The sequence below is a fragment of the Rhopalosiphum padi genome, chromosome 3 (assembly GCF_020882245.1).
Source record: "Rhopalosiphum padi isolate XX-2018 chromosome 3, ASM2088224v1, whole genome shotgun sequence".
Classification (NCBI taxonomy): Eukaryota; Metazoa; Arthropoda; class Insecta; order Hemiptera; family Aphididae; genus Rhopalosiphum; species Rhopalosiphum padi.
The window spans coordinates 45,616,744-45,628,276 of NC_083599.1; the positions used below are offsets into that span (position 1 = coordinate 45,616,744).

The 11,533-nt window shown below is 24.8% G+C and overlaps 1 protein-coding gene across 1 annotated transcript; it reads left to right on the forward strand.

Moving 5' to 3' along the window:
* The first annotated feature begins 1,394 nt into the window (after positions 1-1,394).
* On the forward strand, positions 1,395-11,499 carry LOC132926873 (DNA primase large subunit-like). Its single transcript, XM_060991293.1, has 10 exons — positions 1,395-1,552; positions 2,393-2,553; positions 2,654-2,769; positions 3,522-3,740; positions 4,849-5,067; positions 5,192-5,332; positions 10,441-10,620; positions 10,688-10,883; positions 10,960-11,133; positions 11,201-11,499. The coding sequence occupies exons 2-10, from the start codon at positions 2,409-2,411 to the stop codon at positions 11,293-11,295; spliced, it is 1,485 nt and encodes a 494-aa protein (XP_060847276.1). The 5' UTR covers positions 1,395-1,552; positions 2,393-2,408; the 3' UTR covers positions 11,296-11,499.
* Positions 11,500-11,533: the final 34 nt, after the last annotated feature.

An 11,533-nucleotide genomic window follows, 5' to 3' on the forward strand; every position in this document is an offset into this window, starting at 1 on the left:
TGAATCATGACAATTCTGGCTATCTCCTAATATGCGGTCTACTTCCGTTTTGTTTTTGTATACTATCACAGAAGTACAAAACTATCTAATATCCATAAATATGAGTATAGTATACCTATATGGCTATATATATATATATGAGTATATTATGATTTAAATTCGAAGATCTAAACAAAGATATTTATTTAAAATGTTTAAAAAATAAATTATTAAATAAATTATGTTTTTTAAAGCGATTTAAAACAGTTAAGAGTATTTTTCTTTTGTGAATAGATTTGATAACGTGTATGCATTAATCGATTGTATTACATTATTTTAATAATAATAATTGATATTATCAGTGGCGTATATACAGTTAGTAGAGTCTCACTTATCCCAACAATTTGTATTTCGTACTTTAGTACTTAATTTATATATACCTACATTGTAGTGGTTATTATTTATTTCACAATAATTTATATTATTTATAACCAAATTAATGTTTGCATTATCGTAATATCGTAAGTCGTCGACGAATAAATCTATAATAAAACCATTAATCATTTTTACACTGTCTTATGATTAGACTCTAATCGTGTCTTGGGAAATTTGAAATACCGTATTGTTAGTAATATAGAATTTGATATGAAGATATTCTTTAAGTGACCTAAAATTACTTATTACCTTTTAATAAAATTTTTGAATTTGGATCATACACAACAGTATTAAATGTTTTAATAGCAACAACCAACAGTCAACACTATATTATTATATTCAGACGATTTAAGTTCAGTTTGTAATAGATAACCATTAAAATTCAATAGTTATTGGGAAATTGCTTACTTCATCATTAAATTTGTTAATATAGGAATCCTACAGGAATGCCATGTCCGGGACATCAAGGTGATATTTACGCATGTTAGGTTTTACTTCACCTACTAAGTGCCATAACATATTATTTTTTATATAATGTGTCATAGGTATACGTAAATATCAGCTAAATCGCGCAATAGCAAGTACAAATGTATACCTAATCGATAGTTGTCAATTTGTTATACAAACATGATAAGTTGCGAGTTTTGTTCTAGACGTATCGCTTGTTTTATAGTGTATTTTTTGGTCATACATGTGTCGGATTTGTTATTCAAAAAAATATTATATGTCTAAAAATTTTAAAATATTCTATAAAATATATAAAAGAATCTGGAGATGTATTTGTTTTGTATAGGTAATGGGTATCTACTATCTGTTATTATTTACCAATAAATAATAATTGCTTAAAAATATGAGTTTTTCTGTGGAAATGTATATTATTTATGATATCTGATTATGGAGGTAATTTATGTCGCATTTGTTATCAATGTTATCATATATTTATCTCGTGTTTTCGTTTCCCGCCAAATGGTACAATCGTGCTAAACAATAGTAATGATAAAAACAGCAAACTTTATTGGATTTTGGATATATTTTCAGTTTTGTATTCCATCTGTCAGGTCAGTCTGCAGTCTTAAATTTTCATATTGTGTTTTAGCAATTAATCGGTGAAATAAATTACTTGGACGGTAATCGATTTGTAAGTATTTTTTGTTTATTATTATGACAAGAGGTTATGTATGTAATTTTTTAATATTTTGTCAATCTACTCTACAGTGCAGTTAATATTTCACTGGTACTGTAGTGAAGATCGGCGATATTTATGTCTTTAGATATAAGTACTGTCCAAATACTTGGAATATCTGTTCTGTAACTCCTAATATTAAATCAGGTCTCCTCTCCAATGTTGCTTATTACAATTGTGTCCATTTCTCTCTTACCTCATTTTTCTAAGATATTGATAGCCCTTACAAAGATAAAAATAAGTCTAAATTACCTAAAAAATTATCAACAACACAGTCATTAGTTGAAAAATGTCACCGTTACAAGTAGTGTCATTTTCGCAACTAACTAAATATTTTTAACAATCCCAATTCAAAATTATTATATTCATGGCTACCTGTACCTCTATCATCTTGCAGTTGTTAAAATATATTTAAATAATTGTATTGTTTTTAGAATACTAATAAAATGAGTAAAATGTATATAATTTCTTAACTAAGATGATGGTTCAACTTCTTATGTACATTAATACTTTTATTATATTTACAGTCATCAAAAAAATTAAAATATTCTATTTTATTAAAAACACTAACGTTACTATCACCTTATATATGATAAGTGTCTGAGTTAACCAAAACAAGTTTTAGTGTAGAACATTTAATATTTTTGAAGAGATAAAGGATGAAATAATCTAGACAAAACTAGTCAATATGAATATATTATGGTTTTTCATCTGACATAAAAACCGTTAATCTACACCGTACTAATTGTAAACGCTATTATTAAAATTAATAAATTCTTTTTTTTTTAATGAAAGGTTTATCTGTTTGATAATGAATTTTACACCAAGTAGAAAAAGTGTAGCTTTAGAACATAAAAAAGCCTCTTGCGATCATGATTTACAACTTTATCGCGAAGTTCCCGATATTAATATTAATTTGGACGAGTTTGAAGAATGGGCAGTTGAAAGACTAAAAGGTAAGATAAAAATAAATTAGATATAAAGTTAATATTGTTATGTTTTTAAGTTTAAAATACTAATTTATGTTTAATGAGCTATTTTCATTATTATGTTTAGTTTTACAAATATTGGAACAATTAAGTTTGAAAGGAAACACAAATAATTATGAGGATTTCACTAAATCCGTAGTTCAAGAAATAAAGAAAGAAGGATTAAAACACATGTATAAATTGGTATGTATTTAATACTTAGAAGGGGAAAATAATGAATTCTAACTAATTATTTAAAATATTATTCTTGAAGAAAATTGTTAAGGGGCCTCGCTACGGTTATTATTTAAGCGACAACATTTAGGCAATTCATAATCTCGTCTTAGCCGCTCGAGATCTATGTGTTAGTTGCAAATGACTATTAGTAAGTGAAATGTGATGCGGGTACCGACTAGAGTATGTGCATGCACATGTCAATAACTCGATAACAATAAAAATTCACTATACAAATTTTACGACAACTTATTGATTTGACAAAATTAAAGTCAGTTAACTTTGTCTGATATTAGTTTCCGGTTTTAATTTTAATTTTAAATTTAATATTATGATTTGAAAAAAATCATATTTTCAAGTTTTTATTACCACTTTATTAAAATATAAGATTTAATTGTTACAAAGTATTCCGTACGATCTATAGACAATTTCTGCCGAGTTCAGAATTTTTTTCAGAATCAAAATCGGACATATTTAACTAATATTAATTTTGTCAAAACTTTACGTATTTTGAGCTCAAATTGACGACAGTAGTGAGGTCCCTTAAGTATTTTTTTTAAAAATATAAGGATTTAATATTTTACATTCTTTATGTTTGTGGTTTGAAAATTATTAATACCTTTTATTTAGTCTGTATTTCTATTAATTGTTTATTTTTAAAATATGAAAATGTGTATTATTTATATTTAAAGTCTAATGTAATCATAATTTTTTTTGTATAGATAAATGGTGGCATTTATAAGGATTACAATGAAAACTGTGATGCGAGAAAAAGAGATCTATGTTCACATTTTATTCTCCGACTAATTTATTGTAAAAGTGATGAGTTACGGAAATGGTTTATCAACAGAGAAATAGAATTGTTCAAATTACGTTGGTCACTTCTTTCAAAAAGCGACAAACTAAAATTTCTATCAACCAACAACACTAATTATTCAGCAGTAAGTAATTAAAAAAAAAAATTAATGTATTTTAGAAAGAAAATGAAATAATTTAGTACAGTAAAACTTCTGTTAACGGTCACCTTTAGATGGTCAATTCTATGTAACGGTAAATTTTTTTGGTTCTTAACTGTTACGAGAAAAATACATTAATACCTCTATATAGTAGGCACTCTAAATAACGGTCAAATTATAAGATAAATTAATAGAAAATATATATAAATGCATGGTTTTGGCCCAAATTATTTATGGTGGTTTATAATTATTTTATTGAACTTTAACAATAATACTATGAATAATACTACGGGTATGCTGAACAATTAGTTAATAGCTTGCCAACTTATATACAAGGTGATAGCAACACTTTTTTTCGATCGACCAAAATTTGAACACTGTAAAAGATAGCAGTGATATGAAGTCATTCATCACTAGGGATAATGACATAACCGAGGAAGCTGAAGAGACTAAACAACCTGTGTGCAATGTATTAAATTATTTAAAGGTTGTTAATCAAACAAAACAATTAGCTCTTTTTACTCTTCAAAAAGGTGATGTAGATAGTTTTAATTTATTAAGATAAGCAGAATTTCATTTTGAAAAAAAATTGTTTTGATAATAAAAATTTAGAACAAACTAATATTATTCAATATTTTTAATTTTAATATATATACATATGCATATGTTTATAATATACACAGCATTACATTTTAAATTGTATATATATTTACATCACAATTCACAATGAAAACTGTGACAGAAGAAGCTGTAGATTTCTACAAACGCTTTCATAATCGCCTACAAACCCACCAAAATCTATTGATAAAGAGCCTCTACACTCAAACCATACCGGGAAACCCTCGGCGTCGTCTAAAAAGGAACTGGTGCCGTGACTTGTTATAACTATTCAAACATCTGTTTAATTATATTATGTACTTATGTGAATTTAATATTACACAATACATACTATATTATATTGAAAATTTTTTATAAAATAAAATAAATAAATTACCTATTAAATATTACGTATATTCTGTAAACAGTTGTCTTTATTTTAGATTTATTGTTATTTAACTTTGTTTATATCATGTTACTTATAAATCATCTGTAGGTTAGCGAAGAAGAACATCAAATGATGGTTGATAGCATGGGCTCTTTTGCTACAACTGGAAACAATAATGAGTATTTTAAAGTTCGCTGGACACAAGTATTGGATTTAGTTCGTAATAGAAAAGTTTACCTCTGTGATGGATTTGCTTATGTCATACAAACTGATGTTATTTCCGGTGTTTGTCAAACATTTCGGTCAGAACTTTCTCAAGAATTAGTAGTAAGTTTTTATTTACAATTTAAGTAATTGTTTATATAATGTTATATTAAATATATAATTTTTATTAAAATTTTTCAATTAAACTATATTTAAATGTCTAATTATATTAATATTATATTTTTAGAAATGTTTTCAAAAATTCAGTGTTATTAGTGAAGATGAACGATTTGGTGCTTTTATAAAATATTTACATCAATCCTACATGGGTAAAAATTACTCTGTTACAGAAAATATGTCTACTTTATCTATTAACACTATTGATCATGTAAGTATTATTTCAAGTTAATTATTAAGTCATATGGTATCTGCATAATTATTATATTGAATAATAGGTTTTATTTCATATTTCCCACTTAAGATAAAACAGTGATAGTATATAATTTTCATATTTTTTGTATTGTTACGTTTTGTAGATTGGTTTATTTTCATTTTGGCAAACCCATTTTTTTAATGTAGGCATGCAACAGACTCATAAGTTATAAAGTTTAATTTATACAAGGCACAAATACCGATTAGCAATAAGATATAATTTATTTATATTCTAAATAGGAATAGTCTCAATTAGCTGAGTACAATATGATTATTTAATTGTGATTATTTTTTAAGCCTATTCCTCCAATAATATTACCAAATTATCATGTTATTGTTTCTGATACTTGCCTTATAATGATAGTAACTATAAAACATTGATCATCTTTATTCTTTGTTACTATGTACTAGAGATCAGAGCGGGTCGTTTTTTTTCGGCCCGATCCAGCCCAAAACTTTAATTTATAAACTGTCGCCGTCCAGGCCCGAGCCGTATTTTATTTTTTAAGTCTAACTCAACCAGGCCTGTTTGTAATTTTTGTTTCAAAGTCCAACCCAACCATGCCTGTTTGTTTATAAAAATATACATCAACTTCATTTCATTTCAGTATTGACGTAGTAGACAAAAACATTTAATTAAGATAATAAATATATTACAAAGAAAAATATATAAATATATTTTATTAAAATTGAAATATATTTTTAAAGCTGTCAATTTCTTATTTAACTTATATAATAATAGAATAGAATTAAAATAATAAACTTATAATAATTATATTTTCTTTTTGTAAAAATCATTTAAAAACAAAAAGGAGTCTATAGTATTACCTTTGATTTGTGTTCTTCTTTCTTCAATAACTCTTCCTGATGTGCTGAAATATCTCTCACTTACAGCACTACTAGCAGGGATCGCTAAAATTCTTGATGCAAGTTTAGCCATTAGAGGAATTAAATTAATTAGTTTTATTTTTTGACGAGCCCGTACCGATGAATAATATTACAATCCCGCCCATAACTAACCCGTAATATTTTTAAATTATGGCCTGGCCTAATTAATTCCAAACAAGGGAATATGAGAGGATTTTGATATTAATAGTATAAGACAAGACACTAAATTACGCTGAATATATTATAACATACATTTAAATTTTAAATTCAATGTTTATATAATATATTTTACTTTTCTGATGACCTAGTTGCAATATACATCAGAAGCAATTAAATGAGACTGGTTTTGACTTATGTAGTAGGGTGAAGGATTATCATTGTAAGTTTTGTAATTAATCAAAAATATTTATACTTATATGATGAGACTGATAATACAAAACAATTATTGTAAGATAAAACTTAGGTCTAGGATATAATGGTGTGCAACACTAAATAATTTATATTTAAAATTATACATTTTTGTGTTAATTATCAATACAATATTACAGATTTCAATGCTATATTTTTTTGTCATGCTATAAATTAAAAATTAATTTTAATTGTGTGCAAAAAAAAATTATAATGCTTAAATCATGTTTACATTTTTTATTATTATTTTATTGTTGAGATATCTGTTATTGGTTCTTGTAATAGAATGAAATTTGGTTTCAAAAAAAATCTATAGTTAATTAACTTTTCTTTTTAACTCTGCCCCTTGTAACTTGTCCTCGTTATTGATGAAGTTAAATTTTTTTCTGTGTAATAGTTTGCTGATTCTGTTTTGAAAATAATACATTAAAAAAAATGCTATATGTATATTATTTTTTAATATTGTGGTGATCATCAGTTTTTTAATTTATATGAGTAGGTAATAACTAATAATTAGTGAAATTTTAAAATTAAATACATACATAGGTAAAAGTATTTTTCAGTATTAAAATTTTTTTTTTTTTAATACCATTTTTTAACTCTATGGTTACATTCATCATATATTTTATACATTCATATACTTAGGTATTGGATTAGAATAATATTATGTATTTTGTTCTTTTAATATAAATTATATATATTAATTCATATTACTCATAACTCATAAGTAATACACAATCATATAATTTTGGAATTATTAAAAATGGATACATTCATTATTTTTTTTTTTTTTGGAAAAATGTCATTACAATATTTAAATTTACATCTTACATTTTGCACAATTAAAAATTAATATATTTGAATAATGGTTAACAATAGTATCTTTGTAGTTTAAACACAGTTTCGTAACTACATGGTTGCATAGGTGTGCATTGCACTGGGGCCCGGGGCTTAGAAGATCCAAAAGGGGGCCCTAGAATTTTAATATTTTGTTTAAAATATATTAAAATTGTATATGTTGTTAATAATTTTAAACTATTTTATAATAAATAATATACTACGATAAAACCATAAAATTTTATATTACGAAGAGTATAAAAATAAATTGTCCATGAAACAGGTAGAAATATTGTCATTAGAACATATTATATCATTTATCGGCTTATCGTAAATATCTTGATTGATGGTTATACGTTTTGACCGTTTTGTATAATGTTAGTATATTATAGGAATTTAATATTATATTATTGTACAGTTTATTGCGGAATCCCATACCAATGATACTACGGTACATTATGTTTGTGATATTACTTGTAAGACGTGAGTTGTGTTAATTAATAATAATAATATTTTAAAAATTTTTTGTTTTACAATTAATTATTAAAAATATTGTAAGTATAATTATTTAATATAATTATAATTTATAAGTAGTTTATTTTAGTCATAATATTTACGTATTTATTGCAATAACCGTTTTTGAAATTACCTACAATTATTTCATATTATAATTTAAATATAAATTGTGCGTACAAAATTATAAATATTTATTGTAGGTATTATATTTTAGACTAAAAATGTTGAGCAGTACTAGTGGGGCAGCTAAAAAACGAAAACAAAAAGAAATTGCGGATCAAATGCTAAACTTCCTAAAATTACAAATTTTTTAGTTGCGCAAAATATAAATAACCCGTGTAAAAATTCTGAAAATACTACAAATGAAACTACAATTACTTGTGTGAAAGAAGTAGAAATAGATATACCCTTAACATCTGATTCTCAGTCGTATATTTTAGAAAATACTGATTTAGGTAATTTTCAAGATACAATATTAACTGATGATTTGAAAAAAAAATATAATATTTTCTCAATCATGTAGACCTATGGGTCCTTTTCCTCGAGATCCACTACAAAATAACAGACAATTTTCTAAAAATTATTATTAAAGACAAACCAAACATGGCTGTATTGAACGTTTTTGGCTTTGTTACTCGTTAAAATTAGATGCTGTTTATTGTGAACCTTGTTGGCTTTTTTCGAACATAAAACAAGATCAGTGGTGTAATCAAGGTATTCGTGATTGGCAACATTTGACACAAAAAATTACAATGCATGAAAATTCAAACTCACATTTAACATCTTGCTTTGAATACGAGCAATGGAAACAAAATAAAACTATCGATAAAAATACAGAAGCACAACATAGATATGAATCAAACTTTTGGGCCCAAATTTTAGAAAGACTTTTTAATATAACTCTAGCTTTATTCAAAAATTCATTAGCATTTCGAGGACATTGTGAGGCTTTAATTGAAACATACAATGGAAATTTTTTGAATTATATATATTATAATACATAATATAATTATACATTTTTTATATATATATACGTGTAATTGTCTAATTTTATTCATATAACAATTTTTAGGTGCCATAAAATAATATTGCACATGGGCTAGAATTTTATAATTACGCCACTGTTTAAACATAAATGATATTTTTTAATAAATATTTACTATTGCTAGTAATGTAAATACCATTATTAAAATAACTGTATTTACATAAATTATTTTTGATTCTTGTTTCCTCACTAACCTACAGCGTGTTGTCAATTGCCATGATTATTTTATAATCCAATTTACTTATATTATCTATATGTCTCAGAACATCCTCCCTTTATATTTTATTATAGTATAATATTATTATATACACTTGTATGTATTTTAAATTATAGTTTATATTCTCTTCTGTATTATCTAGGGTTTGATATAATAATATTACTTTTTTTTAATATGTATTGTGACGCCTTTGGTGTACATAATATACTATACTAATTTCTATTTGATCATTTAAACCAGTTTAGATTTATACCTGTAGTTTAGATCTTTTATATAAATGTTATTTAAGGATTTCAATTCGATCTTAAACGTTATACTTTTAATGATCTATTAATTACTTTGCTTGGTCCTGTAAATATAATGATATTATAATTAATTTTTCTTGCCCAATTGGATTGTTTTAAAAATTATGTTTAAATATATTAAAATATCAAATTTGTCCTCAGTAATTTTGCTGGGTATATGTATATTTATAATTTCTTTAATAACAACTTACTACTTTTTTTTAGTCATCTAAATATTTGTGTTGTGTTAAATATCTGAAACAAATGTATAATAAAAATAAAAATATGGAGGTTAACAATATAGACAAAATATACTCGTATGACTAATTGTGTTTTGTTAAAAGAAAATTTTTACTATTTGAATCAGGTTTTACAAAAAAAAACAGTAGTTTAATATTTTTTCATTATGTTGTATGGTTGTAACTAAAAAACATTTTCTATTTTTGGTACAGTGTATCAATGATAGATTTATAATAAACAGGGAAGTTTGATATTAATAATATTAAACTCTTGTTACTGTTTTACTCTGTTATACCTAATATAATTTAATGTTTATTGATATAAAATGTTTATATAACATATTTTATTTTACTGTTAACTTAGTAGCAATATATGGAGTGGACGACGAAACAAGACTAATTTCGGTACACATATATGTAGTAGGCCGAAAGCTTATTAATATACATTTTGTTAATTTCTCAAAAATAGTTATATCTATAAGGTGGGATTCCGTGGTATTACAGAACAAACTAAAAATGATACATGATGCATTTGTGTTATAATATATGTTTAATATTCATTAATTTAAAATAAATACTGTAAAAATATGTAATTATCCATTTTTTTGTTTTTGAAATTTTAAAAATTAGTCTGCCAAGTCATTTCCTCTATGTATGAAACGGCTGCATGTAGTTTTGAGGAGTGAACATCATTTGAAACATCAAGCTCGCCAACAGTATGGCTTATTTTTAAAAGGAGCAGGATTACCGCTTGAACAAGCTTTGATATTATGGAGATCAGAATTTACTAAGAAAATGGATGCAGATAAAGTAAAGATGACTTGATTTGTATTTATTATTAATGTTAATTAATGTTTTTATGATTTTTTCAATTTAGTTTGATAAACAATATAGTTATAATATAAGACATAATTATGGCAAAGAAGGAAAAAAAGTAAACTACACACCTTACAGTTGTATGAAAATAATTATGGGCGCAGTGGGTTTGGATGAATATCACGGTTGCCCATACAAACATACCAATAGTCAAGCTTTAAAACAATTACTTGAGACTTCTAATATTTCAACTCAAAGTATGAGTATTTTTAGTAATAATATAACTGTAAATTAAAAAAGATTATTAACTAATATTAACATTTTTGTTTTAAGGTGTTCAAGAAATTTTAAATCTGTCTCAAAATGGACATTATCAAATCGCTTGTACAAAATATTTTGAGGCACATAATGGGGTATCGCCTTCTTGCACAGCTATTAACCATCCAAACCAATTCTTTGAAGAAAGTCAAAAATTAAAAGGAATTAACAATGGATTTTACAATAATTGTAAGTTTTTTAATTTATTTAAATACATTTCAAGTTAATTCTAATATACATACTGTTATGTTAACAGCTCGTTTAAATGATTCATCAATGATAGATGATATTGACAATACAGAATTTGATCAAACAATAGTCGATTTTGTTGATAAAATGGATTATGATTAACATGTAAAACAAAAAATGTAATTAACATTTGTACAATAATATAATAATTTTTTTATCATTACTATTTTAATTTTAAGTATTACTATTAATGAGTCATTTATTGAATTGTAATAATTTTTTTTTTTTTTTACTTAACATTAGCAATTATAAATAAGTATTTGTACAACATATCGTTTTACATTTAATAAAAAATTTTATCTGATAGATTACTAGCCAGTTAAAATAATTTATATATGTA